Source organism: Crocodylus siamensis, chromosome 15 (genome assembly GCF_052110815.1).
Source record: "Crocodylus siamensis isolate JL-2025a chromosome 15, ASM5211081v1, whole genome shotgun sequence".
NCBI lineage: Eukaryota > Metazoa > Chordata > Crocodylia > Crocodylidae > Crocodylus > Crocodylus siamensis.
In genome coordinates this window covers 15,918,316-15,940,800 of record NC_143409.1, presented here as the reverse complement: position 1 = coordinate 15,940,800, position 22,485 = coordinate 15,918,316, and the positions used below count along the sequence as shown (strand labels likewise).

The following is a 22,485-nucleotide window of genomic DNA, read 5'->3' as shown; positions in this document are numbered from 1 at the left end:
AGAGTCATTTTATAAACAAAGAAAAAGACATAAAAAGTGATTCCTGATTTTTTTTCTTTTATGGCAAAGTTATCATAATAATCTAGAGTTAGCTTTCCACGCACTTTGCTGTACAACGAAATAGGAAAGAGAATTATTGACGTTTCAAACCATAAGAACCATGTTTGTCTTTTGTCTTCCTGCATGTCTAAGCAAGTCTAAGATAATTTAACAGTAAACAAGTTAGTTCTCTAAAGCTAATAATAATAAATAGGAACATAATTATTATTTTATTTGTTTTTGCTGGAGGTTTACTTGAATCAACAGCTGGTGCAGGAGTCTTTGGGTGAGACGTGGACCCAATGATGTCAAAAGGAGTTTTGACACGGATGTCACAATTGCACCCGTTATTTTACCATTTCTCCCCAACTCCAAAACTGCTACCCATCTCTTACTGCACCTCCACACTTGCTGTGAGGCCAATCACTGTGATCAGTGAGGACACTGGATATAGAATAGTTAATAAAATGTCTTATTAGAGCTTGCAGGATTTAAAAGGAAAAAATTATAGGCACTGTTTTCAATCATTGGCATTTAAATCAAATCTAAATATATTTCTTACTCTAGTCTAACTTTTTATTAGTATGAGCATTTTGGAGAATTCTTTAGCTTCTGAAAATAATGCTGCACTGGTTAGAAATCAATATTTAGCTGTATTAGTTTAAATTATCACCCCATAATTGCTGTCACCAGTAATACAGTATATCAACCAAAATTTCAGCACACCCCTAACAGGATAATTCAATTCCTAATTTGTGGTGAATGGAGTCATCAGCTGTTTTCCAATCTGCATTCAAAGCTGTTATTTCTTAAGAAATGCAATGAAAAGCAATTTAAAAGAAAAAGAAACCACAGAGAACTAGCCTCTTTTTGCTGTGCATCGACCAGATCTTCTCCCTTCCTCTGCCACACTACTAATGATATTAAAGAGAAAGAATTTCATGTGACCTAGACTTATTGCATTTGGTGCTCTGGTAGCCCCAAATGCAGGATTTGATATTACAGTAGCAATGCAACTTAAGTGGCCCACACTCCTGAAAGTCTTTAATTGAATTTACACACCAGCAGAGCAGACGTCATTTCACCCATCACTAGTCAGAATTCCACAATGCACGGTCTATACTGAGAATTACTCAATGCACTCAAAACTGAGCCTGACGAGTGGGAAAGTGTATAATTATAGGATTATTGTGAGTTTATCCATTGACATGAGTTGATTTTATTAACTTCAGTTCATCATAGATGCTTTGGCAGATGGAGATTTTTATAAGGCTGGTACACATTTCTATAGAAGTTACTGAATTGCTGAGTGTGAATTAAAGGAAGTATTGGAGCAGACGGTTCCCTACCTCTGAGAGAAGTCACCTCTTTGCTTGGATACTGATCAAATTTCTTTGCCAAGTTTCATTCCTGTTTCATATGCATCTGAAGAGCCAGTTCTCACCTTCTAAATGCTCCAGATCATATCAAATGACGGGTATGCTCGAAAATACTTCTGTTTTTCCCAGGAAGGGGAGCACTGCTTGAAAAACAAAGTTTTCTCCACACTTTTGTAAGATAAGAATATATTTATTAGTTATAAAAAATACAAGTGAAATAACATTGGTTTGATACAATCTCATAAAAATAACACTGGAGTGACGCTGAGAGCTGTAGAATTTGCCAGGCTCATGTTAAGCCAACAGCGTAGCAGGATTTAATTGCCAAATTTTCCATCCTCTATGGAGTTGTGTTGTAAGTGGCTCTGCTACATGGGGCGTCCTAAAAATCTTCAGCTTTAGCTGGACATCCATATTCATTCAACTTCAAGGGAACGTAATGCTGTAGAGAAACGGCTTTCTGATCAGCAGCTCGATTAAGGATTTTAATCCAGGAGGGTTTGACCTGTCCCTTATATCCGAGCATAGCAAAACTCCCTGAAAAGGGGAGACAAAATGAATGACCGTATGCATTACTTAGTTAAAGGAATAGCCATTTATCATTATGACATTTAAACCCACTTCTTGTATCAGATAAACTTTTTAGCCACCTATTTTCTGGGGGGGAAGGAAGGAAGGAAAAAACAAGGCCTGAACTAAAATGCACTAAACTAAAGCAGTAAGCTGACCACCCTGCATTATTTAAGGTATTTCAGTGAAATGGGAGCTGGTCTGAGTTAGTGGGAGCATTGTGTTCTTTATTTTTAAGTGCTGGTAATTTTTAATATTTGACTACATGAAAATGGTTAGGTATTTAGAATCCTTCTTTAAATAGTTTAAATCATTTTTTCCCTATGATGACTAAGCAATTATTGATTCTCCCACGGTACTGGGCTGTCTTATAGTCCAATGGTATTGCGTATACTTTCATTTATATTAATTTTTTGCATCACAAAAGACTCCAAGGCTGTTTACAAACCAGGAGCTCAGTCCTATAAACCTAATACAGTGGGACTATACACAGAAATCCTTGTCACATGAATAAGTACTGTAGATCCATTTAATAAGACCCCAGTTCTGTTCCCATTAGAAGTTAATTGGAGGTTTGGAAATGCTCTCCATAGAAGCTGAAGCAAACCATCTAAGTTTAGAAGAAATGTTTCAACCTTCACTGCAATACAGCTGCCTCTAGAGTGGCTTGTGGCAGCCGGTTTCACAGTAAGAACAATGCTACACAACACTTTAAGAGGTTGGAAAGTCAAATACCTTGCACAACTAAGTCAACAGGGGGAATTTTAAGGAGTTGGAACATAATTACACAGACTGGAATTTGGCACAGACATCTAGGTTAACACCCTTGCTCTTGTGAGAAGTGCGATGGGAATGACAGGCAGTTTCCTATTTCATCCGAGGCAGCAGCACCATGTCCCTTCACGTCACACTAAGATATTAGTTCATTACTGACTTGGCTCAGGAAGAAGAGTACCACCTAACATATCAGCAGCACTTTTTTACCACAGATTTCCATTAGATCAGGGAGATTCTGCATGGATCTTTTCCGCTGTCTATCAGATCACTGAACAATAAAGAGAGGTCACAGCAGAGGGTAGAATCTAGCTCAGTGTCTGCAAGTGCAGCATGGCACTAAGTAGGTTATGTCACTAATTACCCTTGAAAACTTCTGACAAAAAGAAACTTCTTTGTTGGAAATTTTTTTCCAAAGTTTTCAGGATTTTATTGTGTGTGTGTGTGTGTGTATTTCTTGTGCAAAATTACAATGGTAAAATTACGAGTTTAGAACCAAAATAAGCACAAAAGCAAAACCACTGCCCTTGCTGTTAAAGCATATAATCTCTGTGCTTTGGAAAAATAAAATGAATGAGTTTTAACATAGCCACTTAAACTAGAAGACAGAATCAGTCTAAATAAAACAATATTTTGGACAAGTTAATTTGCTGCTGTAAAAAGCAGCCAAGAAGAGAGAGAGGGAGAGACTGAAAATACAAGCCAACTCCACTTCTGACCCGTGCTTGAGAGGTAGCAATTTTAGCAAATGGAATGGCAGGCTTACTGCCCGATTTTCTTATCAGCCCAAGAAATAAGTCCATGAAAGTGGGACTTGAATAACTTTCTATTTTCCAGTAGGATTACTACATGGAAGAACATCAAGCAGTCACATCCACGCTAAGCCTTTGACAAGAGTTTCAGCTAAATAAACAAAAGAGAGGAAATTCAGATTTAAGGCTGCTCAGTCAATTAAGTGCATGTTGCTCTGAAGCATTACAGCACACTGCAAGATTGCTAAGGCCTTTGATGTCTGTAGTGTCTCATCACAATGCGGGCAGGTACTCACTCCCTACTTCTGCCCTCAGGTGGGTGTATACACATGCCATGGAAAGGGAATTGCATGCATGTAGCTCAGAAAAGAACTTAGCCAGGGTGTGGGGAGGACAGACGTAAACCTGAATGTCCCTTGCTTGGGGCCCTTTTGCCCATGCGGCTCCCAGTGAAGCCAAGGGGAGTTTGACTGTAGAGCCAGCAGGATCAGATCCCAGATTACCTTAGGAGGACTTGATATTGAGGGGAATGGGAATGTCTGACCGAAGAGGGACTGATGGCATCAGAACAGGGCCATAGTTTCTTGTCAGTCAATGAAGACATTTACAAAACAATGAAATAAAATTGAAATGGCCAAATCCAAAACCAGTAGAAGTCTACAGAAAGAAAGCCAGTGAGCACTGGATCAGAGTGCCAAATACACTGAGAATAAGAAATGATGGAGCAGCAGCCATAAGACAAATGCTTGGTAAAAACATCAAATCAAAGCACAACACTTCCTTTGCAAAAGAAATCCATTCACTGACCGGGAACTGAACAGATTGCTTGCTCTACCTTAATCATGGAGATGAGATCCACAACTTAAGTATAAGGTAATGCTTGCAACCTCTATTCTAGCAAGTGATGGATGAATGTCCAAACAAACAATTACTTGGTAGGTCCAGACAGCAGTCAAGTTTATGCAAGGTTCTCTGGAGTTCTTTGATCTGGCAGTAAGGCTGGAAAAGTTTTGAGATCAAGGTTTCTATTTGCCCCAGCTGGGTTGTAAAGACAGTGAGAAAAGTCTTTTTAAAAGACATTTTGGAATGTCTGCTTCTAGCCTTAGGAAGTGCACGGGTGCAAGAAAACACTAAAAAAAATCAAAACAGTGAGCTCAATTGTTTGGGAATGAAAATACAGTTTTGAGCAGACAACCAGCTTTGTCTATTTAACTGGGTGATTAGGGCAATTCATTATCAATAGCAGAGGTGCACTATAAAATTGATAATTATTGCAAATGATCTTATGGGAAATAAGGTAAAAATGCAATTAGACCTCTCCAAACCTGGTGGTTGATCCCTTCTCCAATGTCTGATTTTATTCAAATATTTGTTTTTATTTCACTTCAAGCTATTTTCCTCATTATTAAATTTAACTGTATGGCTATTTTTCCTCTGCAACTGTCTGAATTTGAAAGATGGAGCCTTGTCTTTGACTAGTAAATTGTTCATTTGCAATGAAAAAACAGACTCTTAACTGAAAGATTCAGCCTCTTCTGTCTTTTTTTTTCCCTGCTGAGTTCCATTTTTGATTGTTAACAAAATGCTAACACTTCTCAAATTTCTGTTCAGCTCCCAGCTAAGAATTTTTCAATAATTTTCACTGTTGACACACAGGGGAAGTATTTGGATCTTCTTTATACACAAACACACCTGCAAGTTCAGGCAAAAGGGGCACTGCAGTATAATTAAAAAAATATAGTCACCTTTTTTGTGGAAGACAATAGGCTTTGCAGAACCTAACCTTGTAAAAACAGACATTTCAGAGCATCCAGTCATTTCTGCCATATCTCTAGAGCACACGAGAACGACTGATCTGGAAAGAAGGACAGTTATTACTGCATACCAGAAAAAGACTAGTTTTGCTAAGAGTCTCCAACCCCCTATTCAAGAAAGTTCTTAAGCCCATGCTTATCTTTCAGCATAATTTCAATAACATGTATGCATACATGCATGTATGTAAATGCTTTCCTGAACTGGGGGATTATTTTATCAGTGTTTCTTTCAGTTTACTGAATCAAACAAAGCCAATGCTGTTGAAAGAAAACTTATCCCATGTCAGAGGATTTTGACCTATAGGAAAAATATTTCTGGAATAAGGTAGTCCCATACACACTTTCATACCATCTACATTCTGATCCTGATTTTCATTCAAACCTCAGTTTGGTTGTGCATCCCTCTAGATTCACTGTGTGCCACAATGAGTTGCACTTGCACTGTATTATAGGCACAACTGGTAGCATTTAGATTAAATGACTAACTTCGTGGCTGCAAAACAGGAAGCCATGGAAGAAAATCAAACTGAATATATCTGCATCTATATAGTTATGTGGGAATGTAGTTTATTCACATATAACCATATGTGTGTACGTGTATACACCCATGTGCTAGTTCAGAAGCGTTCAAGTCTGGTCATGAACTGCTCAGAAATGTCTTGGAACTAAAGTCTGTTTTTTGGTTATTTGACCTGCTTCTGCCGGCAGCCAAGAATTTGTCCATAAATCTCTGTTGTTCTGTGTTTATGTGGTGACACATAAAACCATGAGGAATGTGGACCAGACACAGACAGAGATGATCCAGCCCGTCACCAAAGCTCTTCTGAGGCGACAGGGCCAGCAGGCAGGCAGGTCTATTTGCTGGAGCCGAAGAAAAATCTGATTGGAAAATCTGGCACATTTCTGATTTTAATCTTTCAAAAAAGCAAAAACAACCAGCAAGAATAAACAGAAACGGGCTCTTTTCAGAACTGGAAATCTGAGTCATCAGCTGCCAGGAAACTGTTGCTGGTTCAGGCTTGGACACTGGATAAGTTAATAGAATTACAAATGTCACCACAAAGGGTTTGTCTACCTCACGCTGGAAAATGAATTGTTAACTTAGAGCAACTTTCCAGTTTTCCAGAAAGCCTACCTCAGTCCGCACATTCCTCAGAGAGAAAAATAGTGTTTCTTTCAGAATCTGGTGAATATTCTGGTGTTTATTCTGGAATATTTGGGTTTTTATCATTCAAACTTCCTCAGCTTTCTCCAGACACAAGTTCAGCTGTGAAAGTAGGTCATTTTCCCCCCCTTGTCTCTCACCTACACGTTACTACATGTACTTGACTTTCGACACCTTGCTTACCTCTCTTTTACAGATGTTTGAACATAATCAGTCATTGCACTGGCAGCATCTATGGCACCAACTGTGTCAAAATGCCGCCTACTCACGACTGCTCCTGAACATGCATCCAGCACCACGAAGAATATCCCACGGCTACTGAACAAGAAAAATGTATCATTTATCTGCAACAAAAATACAGGTTAGGATTAGCTGAAGTCAGTAGACAAATGGGGAGCCTTTGAATGGTGTTTGTGAGAGAGGAATTATAAGCAGGTGAGAAAATAGATAACACTCTATCATCATTTAAGCCATCAGGAATATGCATGAAGTAACATTCCCAAAAGGTGGTTTAATCACTAAAGATTGGAAACCCTGTTATTCTTCTCCAAGTCTGGCGAGTTGAGTGCTGCGAAGAACGGAAGAGATCAAGGGTCTTTGCCTCAACGGACGTATTTCTACACAGCTCAGTAGTGCTTTTCAGCCAGTTTTAATCAGCCATCTGGCTTACCCAGTGTAATTTATGTTGTTTAGATGTTGTGGTTTGTGGCTTTTCTTCAGAGGTGGCCAAAGATACACGGTGGGAGTTGTAGAAACATTTGATTGTAAATGGAAATGCAACTATTTAAAAATTTGGTCACAACACAAGAATTTGGCAATCTTGTCACTCTGCCTCAGGGATCTCTAGTTCAGTTAACAAACTTGTGCTATTATCTTCCATGGGGTAGGCTCCCTGGTAGCCTACGGCTCCCTGGTAGCCTACATCTCCCATGATGCACCAGAGTTCACACACTTGAAGAGTACAAGTAGTGCATCACGGGAGTCTTGGGCAATAACTCTTGTCACAAGGAATATAGTTCATGTAGGAAGCCCAGCACAGAGGGACAGAGGATTGCTGAACCACCGCTCCGGGAAAGGATTGTGGCAGCCTGTCCAAACAGAGTTTATGTGCATTTCTGCACAGCAGAAATCATCGTTCAGTATTATTCCATATGGCACATCTATTCCTGAATTGGTTCAAAGCTGTTCTGGTCCTGGTCATAAAACAGTTTGAATCACATGGTTCTGAGTCATTTGAGGACTAGAAGCAGAGTGATTAAGACGGAAACCCATCAGGAAGGTTGCTAGTGCTGCTTCTCCCTCTATAAGATGTTCAAAGTTAGGAGCAAAGGGAGATTGCAGGGTTGCAGGGTTGGAAGGAGGAGAGAGCCTAGCACCTACGGGCATTTGGGATTACAGAGAGGAAAACAAAGAGCCTCAGGCAAGAGTTGGTTAGTGAAGGATCACAGAAAGAAAAGAAGCCATGGTGAATATAGTGCAGTCCTGGGGTTGGAGAAAGTGGCTGTTGGCTAGGATGCCACCTGAGGCTTTTGGCACAAAGCACAGTGGATTATGTCATCTTCTTAAGAACAGGAGAGGGGCACTTTGTCAAATTTATGACCAACTTGGAAACACAGATTTTAAACTAAGGACAAAGCTTGTTAGGCCCAAGTTTCTTTTGGCAACACTTGAGCTCTGGACGGGTGCCTGGCTTGTTCTTTTTTTTCTCCCCGTTTTCAATTCCCTAGGCCTTTTCCGAATTAGGGCAAGAATTCCTTTTCAAACAAGACTCCGTACTGTTTGCATGGCCCTGCCTTCCATTTAGCTAGGAATACATGTTTCTACAATTAAACTTTTTTGAAAAACAATGGTTTCAATTAGAGCTTTGGAAAACTAAAAAGTTTAATGAATCACCACCCATTTTCCCCAGTCTCTTTCAGCATGTGAATTAACTGCATATAGTACATCACTGCATTTTGCAGTTCACTGGAAGCCATGGCACTTCCTTGGGATACTCATCCTTTTGTTCTCCTGTCCGTTTGGACAGAGGAACCAATGTGGCTGATGAGAAATCCCAGCATTTCTGTGTCCATAAGGAGACTGCCCTAACTTGAGCTGTTAAAAGCACAAGTATATAAGTAAATTCTGGACAAGTGCCATTGAATCCATGGTAACACCCTTTCCCTGTGAGGAAAACATGCAAAAATGTGCAAATCTGCCCCCCAGAGCTTTCAATCTTCTTAGGTAGTACTGAGAGTATTGTGGTTTTAATCTGCTACCAATAGCAGAACTAGAAAAACAAACATTTCTTTTGACTAGGTGCTACATCAATTTTTTTTGTTTTTCCTTTCTTAGAAATTAAATGGTGGATTTATTTTCCCTTTTAGCCTGATAAATGGCTTTTTTTCTTTGTTAGCATCCAAATCTTGGCCTTATTATCCAAAAATTCCCTATCACTCTAGTTTAGTATTAATGGAACTAATTATAAATAAGACCAATGAATTCAAACATTCAACATTCAACTCTAGGTTCCCCTTTCCATTGTTTTTCATAGTTTTTAAGACTCAAGAAGATTTTGCAATAACTGTTATTAGAAATAAATTTCCCTTGTTTAATCACTTATTCAAATTTGGCATAATGCATACCTTAATGAAAGCTGATTTTAAGTGGTTCTGCATGTCAGCTCTGCTGAGAGACTGGATCTGGATTCTTACATATTTGATTGAAGGTTTACTAGTGATAGCAACCTGGAATTATTTGAAGGGAGGAGACTTGAAATATGGCTTGCCAAATGTTTTTCATTTCAACCAACCTGCATCCATGCCCATTTACACAGTTACAGAGCCCCAAACTGGAGATACTCCTGTTGTGCATATGTTTTTTTCAAGTTATGAAACTCACTCACAAACAAATGTTCATTATTAAGAAAACATTTAGCTCAATGGGAATATACTAGGATAGCAATTGCTATTGGTGCCATTAACGTAACAGTTGTTTAAAATGAATTTATGCTGTCTACAGTAGATACCTTTGAACACAGTGTTGTCAGTGTATCTGTGTAACATTTGCCTATAAATTCCAGTTGTTGTTTTTTTTTTCTTTACCTGCCCCCCACAGTCTCCTTTATGGAAACTTGGGACATAAACAGGTGTTTAGACAACTGTATCACTTGCTGCTGAAAAAACACTCAAGGTCCTGAAATGGCATCTTTTCCTAACATGGCAAGACAGGGTAGACTTTCATACCAGTCTGTATTAGTTCCCTTTATTCTATATTTTTTGGTTTTTTCTATTTCTTTTATTTCCATGACCACATGCTTGTCTTTTACTGACAAAGGACCTTCTTCCATTGGCTTCATTCACATTGATTGGCTTCAATCCTATTGATTTCTATAGAAGTATCTATACAGTAAGATCTCTACTCTGCAAATTAAGCATCAAATTGAATTTTACTCCCATCCATAAAGCTGAAGAACTGGATGAAAAAAGGACAGAATTTCCACAACAAATGTGAACATTAAAGATTCCTAAGCAGATCTATAGTTGGTCAAAAATGAGACAAAAATCCACATTTTTTTAAAAAAAATGCTTTTTTTGATCAAAATTCTAAATTGGCATGAAAATTTTCATCCAGATTGCAAATTTTACCACAGTCAAAGATAACCATATACAACATTGGCAGGATCTGGACTTAAAGGATTGCTCACCCAGGATATAAGATATAAGATTGCCTCACAGGAAACAGAAGAAATGAACATGTTTTACATGTACATTGTACATGTTTTACAATGTTATTTTAAAATCTGAATAATTTATTTCAAAGAAATAACATATTTCAAAAGAAACATCATGATGGATGGATGGACAGATAGATCTGTGTGTAAAATAGGAATTTTGTATCTCTGAATACACCGACTAGAAAATGTACCAGTTCTAGTACTGATCATGAAAGAAACGGGTTCTTCCAGGGATCACATACCATAAAATTAAATGGCCAATGCTGTGAAACATTTTCCAGAATTACCACTTGCCGTAGGAGATAGCTCCATAAAACCACAATGATACTGGATCTTTTATGACTGCCCCCACATTACCCATGTCACGCCTTGGCTCATTCTGAAATCAATTGTATTACATGCTTGAATCAGGATACTGTAAACTCTGTCTCGTGGAAAAAGATAATCAGGATTCAACAGAATTTGGCCCCATTAGCTAGCCACTAAATATATGACATTACATACAGCGTGGGTATTTAAATGCACATGCCTCATTTACAAATGCTGGACCAGATTCTGAGCTCTACTGGTCTAGGTCTGAGATAACGCTACCAAAGTTATGCCAGTCAAATCTAAAGAACATGAGAGCTGAATCTGGCCCTAACTTCATTGCTACTCATCCCAGATATACACAGACCACAAATATGGCCTGGCCTGAACCCCAGCAACAAAAATTGCAGTACTTGTCAAGTCAAAGCTGATTTCATCTGAGCCATTTTGCAGGTCATTTTAGTTTGTCCTGCAAAATAGAAGTTCACTTTCTTCCAGTTAACCTCAGAGAAGTTCCCTATCTCTGCAGTCTACTAGACAAGGCTGTAGAAATTCAGAAAAATGCACAACATACACATATCTAGGCTAACTTTTGGCCACAGTCAAGAACAAAAAAGAATTGCCTCAGGGTCCTTCTTGTGTGTGGTGAAAATTAATGTCTTATATGGACATTTACATTGCACAAACTAAGTTCTGATTGAAAAGGCAAAGAAGGATTGTGTTCTGTACCTGAGGGGCACCACACTGGCTACAAGGCGCAGTCAGTTGCTGAGGAATTGAGTGCTGTGTGGCTGGTCTGTTATAATCCTCCAGGAAAGGGTTAAAGGCACAACTCCAGGAGTCCCTTGAGTACATGTGTGCCATAATTTTAATGCGTTCACAGCCTTGCTGAGAGCAGTAACTATGCCCTTTTCGAGCTTCGTGGGCTTGAAGATGAACAAACAGGTACCTAATAAAAGAGAGCAACACAAAAGGGGCAGGGCTACAGTCAGAGGATTATCTGGCCTGAGAAGGGATCTATAGCAGCTACCCTATATTCAACCCATTCTACTAACATTCTTCGTCAAAAGTTGTTGGATCCCAACACAGGTCCTAGTTAGACTCTCCCAATGCAGAACATAGACCAGGGGTGGGCAAAATGCAGCCCGGGGGCCAGATGTGGCTGACCAGGCCAATCTATCTGGCCCGCAGAGCCCCTAAAAAAATTTAGAAAATTAATATTAATCTGCCCTGGGCTGCCTGGCATGAAGCCCTCGATGGCTTGCTGAAACCCAGTAAACGGCCCTCTGCCCAAAATAATTGCCTGCCTCTGACATAGACAAACCTAGTGCCCCGCAGAAAAAAGAGTTTTGCCAGGTTCTGCATGACTGTTCGAGGAAGTGAGGGCACAAAGTGTTCTTCATGGTGATCCTTCCTATGAAAAAGCCTGAAGCAACTTTGTTTTCACATGCAGGGCATGCGGGGTCTACCCACGCCTTCTAGCAGTAGACACGTCCACACTCCTCCACCCACGCTGGCAAATCTGGGCTGCGCCTTTCTAAAGAATGGAGCGTCCGCTGCACTCTCTCTATTGTCTTGGAGGCACCGGGTTTGCCTGAGGCCTCCAGCAGTTCCTGCAGGGGCTCTTTGCCTTTGTGTCACCCTAGCACAGCCCCTGCAGCCTAGACACAATTGATCCCCATGAAGGGATCATTGCACAGGATCGTCAGCTGTGAGGCTCATTTTTGTAGCTGTTCACTTGCAGCCATTCTGCAGCACAGGCTCAAGGAAATTGCATAAACAGCTCAGCGGCAGTGTCAGGAAAATGTTTGTGCTGAATAAAAAAGATTTTGTTAATGCTCTTTCTTCCAGACAAATGGAAACAAATAAGTGAACCTGGCTTGCCTCCAGAGATCAAGCACATGGGGCTGGAAAGAGAAGGGGGAGTATCCCACTCTTTATGAAATGCAGGCTAGGAACAACAACAAACCCAAACCTCTGTGCTCAGTCAGACTAAAAATAGCAAAGCTTAGTCCCAAAAAATATAAATAGCCTCAGAGTTCCCAAATCAAGCTAGGTCAGGCCCATCCATTTGCACGATCAAAGTCCTAAGAGATAGCTGACAGATCATGACAGCTCATGGCTCCATCTCTGCAGTCTTGTGAGGAAACACTTCGCCCTGCTCTTCACTAGTAAACAATCTGTCCCCACAATGTGGATTACATTTTGTACATAAAAAAGAAGACAGATTAGCAAATAATTATTTCACAATTCCTACCACGAGAGAGAGTGCTATCTATGCCCCTTTTTATTTTCAAATCCGACATTTGTAGATTTACTTGAGCTAGCTGCGTTGTCAGGTTAGGCATTCTGGGATGTGTGCTTAGGACACAGTGTACAGTTTTTCAAATACCTTAGCAGAACACTGAACTGTATTTCTCAATAGTACTTGTTTTTTTCTTTCATGCAAGGTGTTTAGATCTTTACTGGGGACACACAAATACCGATGTTGCTGTTGTTGTTACTGCTTTCCCCACTGAATTGCATAGCTTTGGGATTGCAGAAAGGCTATGCATTTATCCATCGTATGCACTTATCCGACTCTGTGCAAATGCTGCTCATTAATGACAGCAACGGTCTTAAATTTTTCCTACTTTATAAGGCTTGCTCCCTTGCTTGGGAGAATCCCGAAACTAATCAGTTCAGGGTTATTGTAGAAGCTCTGAAGTTGCTGAGGGCTTTTAGACATCCTGTGCTAAAAGGACTTAAAGTTCAGACATGTAGACAAGTTTGTAAAAACTTGTGGTTATCTTTTTGGAATCCCACCCAAACTCCTGAACTCTAAGCCTAGTAGCTGTGTAGTAGCACTAGCTCAGAGCAGCAGAGTACCAACCAGAAGTGAGAGAGATTCGCTGGGTCTTAGTGGGAAGTTGACACAAGCACCGGCAAATGAAGATATTTTCTTCTCCACTCCCTCATTTGGAACCTGCTTCTCTGTTGCTCTTACCTTTTCTATTCGCTCCTGCCCCAGCTGAACTATCCAGCTTTCCCCTTTTTCAACCTAGTGATGCAGGGGTGCTCATCACCAACACATCCTTTTCTCTCTGCTTCTGCTCAGCTCTCCCCACTCTCCTGAACACTAGACTGAGAAGGAGCAGGTGTAAAGGGAACAACAGGATATCAGGGAAGGCAGAAGAAGGAGGAAGATCCCCAACATGCAGTATTCTCTCTCGTAGAGAAAAGCCTGTAGTGCGGGAATCAGGCATAGAGGAATCACTCACCCTGAGGCACTGTCGAAGTAGAAAAGCCGCTCGCCCGTCCTGTTGAGGGCACTGTGCCGGGAAGGGGCTGCTAGGTAGTGTTTTACACTGTGCACTTGCCCTGTCTGCCGCTGGTAGATGTCTGCCACAACAGTGAAAACCGATTCCTTGGGATAACATAACGCAATGTGCAGCCAGTCTCCCCTGTTGGCAAAAACATGGGGCAAAAGGTGAAAAAGGAGGGGATAAAATATATGCTTTGCACATGTTCAAAGGATGGAAATAAGATAATGTGTCTCTAGCTGAAGGCATAATATTCAAGAGGAAATAAAGTTGTCTACTATCCCCTCCCATCACTATTTCTTCTTTACTCTTCCACCCCCAAGCCCTAAGAGATCTCAAAGAAATCTGCAGATCCACTTTGTTCTTCTGGAAACATCTGCTATTTGACACTAGAGGCCCAATCCAAAGACCTCTGGTTTTGGTGGGCTTTGGATCAGGATCCCAAACTGCTTAGAGCCATGAGATTTTCTCAACCCATAAAGTCTGGGGAGCAGCCAGTCATGATGCCCATCCTCATCTCCTGGAAGGCCATTACCATCGGCTTTGTTCATCAATCAGTAGCTGCAGAGGGAGGAGCCATTTTTAAGCAGACGTTTTGCCACAGGCATTGAGTTAGGAATTATAAAGTCCTTGTACTGAACCAGAGCCACAGTATAAAGAGACCTGCTTCCTCCATTTTAGATGGCGTTTATTATAATGGTTTCCCTTAAAATCTCGCTTTCCAATATTAATTTACGATAAATGGAATTATGGTTAAATGGTCTTTTAGCTCTTGTCTCCTGCAGTTTCAGCAGGTCTAGCAGATGACAGCAAAGCAGGGAGAAAATGCAGTGAACCTTACAGCCTTGCTCTGCTGTGCTCTTTTGCAAGGCTACCAGAGTTGAGAAGAAAACTTGTCAAAACTTACAAGCCTCTGTTACAAGCAGCAGTATCAAGCAAGCTGTTACAGTACAGTTCAAAAACTTATTGGAGGCAGCAGCACCTTCTTGGTTTCACAGAATTCACTCAGCCTGGCAAATTCTTTTTAAAACAAAGAAAAATGCTGAATGTCATACAAAAATTACATTTTAAAGAGTCTAGGTAATCGTGCTGATATTCAGAATTCCTATTTCTCCTTCTCAGCTTCTGAAGCATGCCACGAACAGGTATCTGGCCTGGCACGTTAGCTAATTGTTCTTATTGTTCCAGAGAAAAGATAGGACTTTCTGTCTGTTGCTGCCTTAGGATCAAAGTAACATAGGAAACTAAGTCTAGAAGGCACCTCACAAGGTCATCTACTTCAGCCCCCTGCTCAAGGCAGGTTCACTCTCGACTAAACCACCCCAGCCAAGTGCCCATCCAACCTGCTGTGGAAAATTTCCAGGGGTGGATAACCCACAACTTCTCTAGGTAGCCCGCGCCCAAGTTTGAACAGCCTCATAGTTCTTCCTAATATCCAACCTAAATTTCCTCTGCTGCAGCTTGAGTCCATTGCTCCTAGTGCTATCTCCTACAGCCACAGAGAAACATCTCTCTCCACCCCCTCTGTAATCTGTACTTTCATCTAGTCTGTATTTCATTACTGTATTAATGAGAATATCATGGGGTGGTGATTGAATATTTTAAAAACTACCTGGAATCCTGTTTAGCAGGTGAATATGAGTTGGAGCCAGACATTGCAAGCATCTCTCCCAGGCCCTATAACTCTATAGAAGACAAGCTCTCTGTAAGGGCACAATAGCTCATACCAGTGGTGCTCCATATACCCGGTCCTGTATGCCAGTGCGTGGCTCAGAGCCAGTCTATGTGTGCAAGGTCAGTCTTCAGGCCTGATCCAGTGCAGGGTCAGTGCATGGATACAACCCTTCATGCTGGATCTGGGTGTGGAACAAATCCAGATGCCGGCCCAGTCCCGCATGCTGGAGCCATTCATGGAGCAACCCCATGCACCAGTCCAACCCCATGCACTGAATCCAGGCACAATTTAACCCTGTGCACCAGCACAATCTAGCACAGAGGGCCATATCATCCAGCCCAAGGAGTTCTTCATGGGTAAAGAAATTTGGCAGTGGGGGACTGGTGGCAGTCCCCTGTGGCTCTGAGTTGTACCATGGCGATTTATGCTGCCATCACTCCCCTGCTGCCAAACTTCTGGCCCCGTGGGGAACCCCACATGCCAGATATGGCTCTGTGGGACTGAATCCAGCCTGCAGACTGTATGTTGAGCACCATTTGCTTATACAGTCTACAGCTACCAGGTAGGTATGAATAGGTAAAGTATATATAGCATAAACAGAGGCAAAAGGATTTGATCTGGGGAATTCTAAGAGTCTAAATAAAAACCTAGACTTCTCCTCTGCATCAGCTGCTCTTATGGCAAAACCTGGTCAGTCTCTTTCTGGTTTCTCTCTCTGGATCAACAGTCTAAAACAAAACAGTCTTTCCAAGGTAGAACAGTTGACAAGCTTCTCTAGAATCATAAACCCTACACCCATGCACAGGCTCAGTAACAAGGAACAAATACTGCCCAAATCTTAAGTAACCTCAGCTGTGTCAGCTCGGCAGAGCTAGAGACCAGAGATACATACTGACAAACTGGCTTCTGACAAGAGGAAATGAAGGAACTGTACTAGGAACCATGCTCATAGAATATTTTTGGGATGATGTCCTCAGATGCTCAGCTATTTCATAAGATATTATTTTGTACTGTGTTAGCACATTTGGCTCCCTAAAGATACTGCCACACAGACATCCCAACACCACTCTGAAAGGCTGGGAAACAGCTTTAGTGCAATGTTACATCATTTCACCATCACCATCCCAGGGGAAATAAAAAACATTAAGAAAAAAAAATTATAAGGGGAAAGAAAAAAAATGTAGAAAAAATTCCCAGCTGAGTCTGTTTTGACTCTTTGGTCATGTGGGAAAATAATTGCTAGAGCCTTTTACCAGCACAATCAAACTGAGTGTTTGTTCAAAATAAATTACATTGTAGTTGAAATGTTTCAATGAGAAAGGCCTTCTTTAGAGATTTTTGCAGGCAGAGATAAGACATCACAATAGGGGGGACAGATAAGGAGACATTAGAAGTTATCATTTAATTAAATATAAGAAAAAGAAGTAAGTCCATTGTTTTGTTAGGTTCATTGTATTTTAACAGGTTCTTATTTAATTCAGATGTTAGGGACTTTGGCTTTTTTTCCATGGTGGGGGACAGTGAAAGCCATCTCCCATACATTTAGCTGCTGGATCAAATGCCATAGTCCCTAGGAGATCAAGATAGAAATACTACAGGTATTGAAAGATAACAGGAAGGATCCTGCTTTTCATCTGGGTAGCAGAAGTTTCAAGTCTAATTTATGAGGTCACATGCCCTTTTCAGCCACCACCAGGACTGTGGGGAAATGCAGCCTCGGGCAATGAGGTTTGCATTCAGATGACTAAATGCAAAAGAAAAAAGGGATGCTTTTCCTGCTCACTGTAATGCACTGGCTGAAGGGAACCTTATGGCTGGAACCTCAGCTGCAGGAAACCTTATTCTCTTTAAGATGCATTCAATAAATTATAGTTCCTCAATGTGTCTGAATTCCATAGAATCATAGCTAAGTAGGGCTGGGAGGGACCTCTGGAGGTCATTGACTCCAAACTTCTCCAGTTGGATCCATGAGTCATTTTCTACCCACTACTTCTCTAGCTTAATCTCCACAGCCAGATCACATGGACTTTGGAGTGAGGTATGTCTTTCTGAACAAGTGGGGTTACATTCTGCCTCCATGAACACTTAAGTAACATCAAGTGGGATTTTTGACAGTGCGTAAGTAATTTAGGAGGACAAGTCTCATTAACGGGCACTAAGATTTGTGCTCCTAAACTGTTATTCTATTCTATTAACCTGAGTTGGTTCAAAGAAAACATTTAAATATACTGTGGCTATTGTGAACCTGGACTCTAACCAGTTCCAAAAATGAAGTAAAAATAGTTCGTTGCAGATCTTCACCTGTCTGAGTTCCCAGCTTATGCTCCCTCGTGCAGAATGAGATTCATGCAAATAAAAGGGGAAATTGATTAATGGATTAATTCCAAAAGGGAAGGAATGCAAATGTCAACACATAAAATGCTGTCGATGTAGAATGCAAACGAACACCATTTTTTCCTTTAATTTCTGAAGCAAAAGCATGGGACAACAATGGGGGAGCAGTGTTCACCCCCACAATCTGAATTTGAAGTTTCTATCCCTTTACTGGGAAATTAAATAAAATTAAAGTCCATTTAAAAATTAAGATTAAGTATTGTAGAAACCTTTACTGGAAAAGCAAACAAACAAAAAATTGCTTCAAACTGTGTTGACAACTTTTTTGAGGTCATCTTTTCCTTTCTGGTTTTTCCCTGAAATCTGAAGCAGTGAAGCAAAATATCTACTGGTACAAAGTCATGGTTCAGTAAGTCTTACCAAACATTTTCAAATGCTAGCCTGAAATTTTAAAGGCATCGTCAGGCATGAGCATATATCAACCCTGCTGTTTCTGTTCCTGTGTCATTCAACAATCTGCACAGTGTGTTTCATGAATTTATTTAGCACTGTTTATTTCCTCTTGGAAATGGCTGAGTGAAAAGGACCCAGGACTTTTTGTGGCTGTTTTTTTCATTGCAATATTGACATTTGTAGTTCTGGCTTTGCAAAGTATAGTAAAAAGGACCCAGGACTTTTTGTGGCTGTTTTTTTCATTGCAATATTGACATTTGTAGTTCTGGCTTTGCAAAGTATAGTAAAAACACCAGGAAAATGGTTAAAAAAATTCTTGGCTATTGCCAACTGCTAGCTTCCTGGGAAAATTTAAAGTGAAAACAGAGACACAGAAAAAGGGAGAGCAAAGCAGGCAAGAGATTTCTTGTTATTTACTGCATGATGCACATAAAAGTAGATATTAAATCCCAAAACAACTGCAGCAAAAACTGTAGTTCCTTCTACAAGTCTGGGTCCTGAAGACCCGGAGGTGACAAAAACGTAAAGTGAAATGAATTAAACACACAAGAGAGGAAAAGGCTTGAAGCATTTCTATAACACACACAATGTTTTCCATGTTCTCTTTTTCTAGATTTTGCATTTTCCCTGCCAGAAAAAATAAGAAACACAGAAATTGTGGGATGGAGATAAATTTGGATCAGAAGTGAATGCTGTAAACTTCAGGGAGACAGATGAAAGATTTGGCTAAGGCAGCTTTAACAGGAGCTTACATATGTTTGGTGCTGTCCTATGGCAAATGAAGCACCAGTTATATATATGTGAAGGAAACCTATTATTGCCACCAGATGGAATATCAAACCTGAACAAATGTGTAGGATGTTGCCCCACGGCTCTGGGTACTGATTTAGATATAAAAGTTCTGATGTGCTAAGTTTTATCCCTGAAAAAAAAGGTAGAGATATTGTTGGTATGGCAGGTCATATGGCTGACGGTCATGAAGTCTACAGACTAAATACCAGTCTTACTTGTGAAAATCTGGAATAAGTCTAGCACAGGGAAATCAGAGCACCAAGGGGCTAATTTATAAATGATATTACATTTCATGTGGGTTTTAAAAATAGGAGATTTTTATTCACTGGGTTAGGTTCTCTCCAACTCTACTCTAGAGTTACTTGGATTTAAAAGCTGGCCTGACCGTTTTTCTCTAATCTATGCATGCAAAAGAATGTGTATTCTCACAGGTCTTGGATGAAATTACTGACATGATTCCCACTTAAAAGGCAATATAAATCCTCATGGACTGCTCTGCAAATGTCCATGCTTCTGGGTCACACTAAACACACGAACCGAATTCTGAACTACTGACGATGACAAAAAATGACCATGCTTAGGGCTGGAGTCAGTCTAAGGAGCAATTCAGAAGAGATGCCTATTGGGGGCTGGACCCAATGATCTTGCGATGTCCCTTCCAGCCCAAGCGTCTATGAAATCTATGAAATCTACAGTCCCCGCTGACCTCAAGAAGAACGCAGTGTTGGTATAAGGTGCACTTCTCTTTTCTGAATCCGAACATAATGACCTACCTGGTTTCAGGCTTCTTGTCTAGCCACATAAAACCTACATTCAAAACAAGTCAAAAAACATAGCTGTCACCTCCCAAGTACTAATTTCACTGCTTGACTGGGGAAGGGGAGTGCGATATATTATCTCTCTCCTTGTTGCTGACTGAGAAAAGGCTGAGAAGAAGCTGGAGCTCATCTTTACTTTTTCCTTCCTGGTGCAAATGCTTTACATTTCAACAGTTCTAGCCATGAACCTGCCTGCCCCTGAACTCGCATTTCTGACTAGAGCTGTCAGTCACACATTCCCTCTTGCTACATTTCTTTTTAAGGCTCTTTTCTCCAGTCAGGTCCATTAAGCATGTTCAAACGCTTGCAGTGAGGAGCACAGCTCCTAGGCAAGATGCCAGCATTTTTCTTTTTCAGGCCCTTGTTAATAGGACTAGTCACTTCTGGGAAACAACTCACTTCAGAGCTAGTGACATGTAGGGAATAAGTTTATATCACCAGAATTGTGTGCATCAGACCTAAAAAAGCTTTCCAAGACACAAACAGAGCTTAAATATGCCATGAATGGTTGGCAGAAGCAGTTGTCTTCACCCTCCTACTCCCCTAGGCAAAAGGGGATTTTTTGAGGTCCAACAAATTATGGGCTAAACTCTGACCTGAGTTACAACCCTGCTGAGCTTGCACAGATTATGGGCCAGCCCAGCATTTGCCTCACAGGCCCCTACAATCAGACTGAAATGTAAATACCTTTCTGAACTTAAAAAATCAGGAGTTGCACTGATATCTGATGATATCAGATGTAGGTTTTCTTGACCCAGTTGCCCAAAATGTTTAGGTTTTCACTCCTTTGGTAAATTCTCAAGCTCCATACCACAAACCGCTAAATGAAAAGTATCTGCCTTGTCCTGCCAACATGTCATACATACATAGGGTTAGCACAGGTCTTTGGACCATGTGAAGCCCACAGTCCAAGACCCCTGGTTTAGGGCAAGTGGCAAAAGGAAGAAGACACCTCAGCTTCTACTGGGCAAAAAAGGGCAAAATAATACTTCTAGCTTTTGTACTCACGGGAGAACGTAGCCCAGAATTATTTGAAGGCTAGGGTTGAAGGGAATGGAGGCTTGGTTCTAGGTCTGCAGCAGAAGGTGGCGGGGGGCGGGGGGGGGGGTAGAGACAGATCTAAAAGCAGTCTGGCTCTCCTACTTCTCCACACATTGAGCCAGTTGTAAATTGAGCCAGTTATATTAAGGGGTATCCCTCCACAGTCACCTTGCTAATTCTCCCCAACTTCCTTAGGCCATCAGTGACTACTGCTTATCAGAAGTATGGTAATGGCAGTCAGGAATCAGTGAGACAGTAGATGGCATGAGCTGTTTCACAGCAACACTATAATATATTAATGTCAGCTGCAGGTATGGTACAGGAGTAATGCTGTGGAGTGACAAATGTGCAGCTTTCTTTCCAGGACTCCAATAAATGTTTTAGCTCATTTCCTGGTGGTAAAGCATTTTGTTACAACTTCCTACCGTTTGATTAATCTATAGACCAGCAAATGTTTAGGAGAAAATTATTTCTGAGACACAAGGAGAACTTTAAACAACATGGGGAAACAATGGGGAAAAAGCTCATAAAGTAGATTCATAGGTAAAAGGAGGACAGAGGAAAAAAATCTCTCTAAACTGGCATGTTAGCAATAGGATCGTTCTATTATTCTATCGTATTTGTTTTCCCCTAGACTGCATCACTGCTAAAGAATATTTTTGACAAGTAGTTAGAAGTATGAATAATGCTGATATTGAAAAGTACTTGTAGAAAACAACCCCCACAGCTAGTGAATACAGGTCATTTGAAGTCAATTATTATCAGTCCCTTAGAGTTTCATTCAAGGGGCTGGAGAATATAGATGCTTTGCTTACACTGAAGGATGCATCTTATTACATTTTACATCACAATGCCCATAAGGACCTCACTTTGTTGTCCAGGGAGAGGGCATCTTTTTTTTTTACTTTAGATCTAGACATGGGGCCAAGGCAGAACTTTGAATTTGGGGGCAACAGGAAAGTGATGTGGGAGAGAGATGAAAACTCAAAAATGAATCCCTCCAGGTTTTTTTTTTTGCTTTGGGGTCAAAACTAAAGCAAAACAGATCTTTGCCTTCATGGTCCAGTTCTGAAGCAGTTGAAACCTGATAAGATTTCAGCCCTGATTACTACAATCACAAACCCAAGGTTTGACATGGACAAAACCCAGTTTAATACAAATGGGAATTCAAACACTACTCTCTGTTCTCATCTCTACAGAAATATGCTTGTGGACACAAAAGCTGAATACAAGCCCAAAGCAAAAATGAGCATGTAGTCTCATTCATTTCCCATTAGAAAGTACAAAACAACCTCCTGGCTACATGTGAAACCTTTGGACAAGGTGCCACAAAGAACCACGTGTGTCCTATATGGTACTGAACACCATCAATACCTCCTGACTTCAGTGGCTGCTCAGTTCCTCTCGGGACCAAAACACTGTGAAGACACTGTGATAGGCAATTTTCCTTAGAGTTGGTGGCAATGAGGTAGATAGGAGCACATAAACAAGTGAGCATTGCAGGGAACTGTGATGTCTGACCATAGAAGGCCACTCCATTTATTTATGCCTTT

The 22,485-nt window shown here is 40.7% G+C and overlaps 2 protein-coding genes across 2 annotated transcripts in view; both read right to left on the bottom strand.

Moving 5' to 3' along the window:
• The window catches only part of CEMIP (cell migration inducing hyaluronidase 1), a 140,846-nt gene that overhangs the window by 78,745 nt on the left and 39,616 nt on the right, over positions 1-22,485 (bottom strand). The gene's annotated exons all lie outside the window — the stretch shown is intronic.
• CEMIP2 (cell migration inducing hyaluronidase 2) overlaps positions 1,254-22,485 on the bottom strand; it is a 72,060-nt gene continuing 50,828 nt past the window's right edge. The window contains exons 21-26 of the mRNA XM_090028489.1: positions 13,778-13,960; positions 11,247-11,466; positions 9,118-9,219; positions 6,677-6,837; positions 5,260-5,369; positions 1,254-1,955 (exon numbers count right to left, since the gene is read on the bottom strand). Coding sequence (XP_089884615.1) covers positions 1,801-1,955; positions 5,260-5,369; positions 6,677-6,837; positions 9,118-9,219; positions 11,247-11,466; positions 13,778-13,960 — 931 coding nt within the window. The 3' untranslated portion in view covers positions 1,254-1,800. The remainder of the gene's footprint in view (positions 1,956-5,259; positions 5,370-6,676; positions 6,838-9,117; positions 9,220-11,246; positions 11,467-13,777; positions 13,961-22,485) is intronic.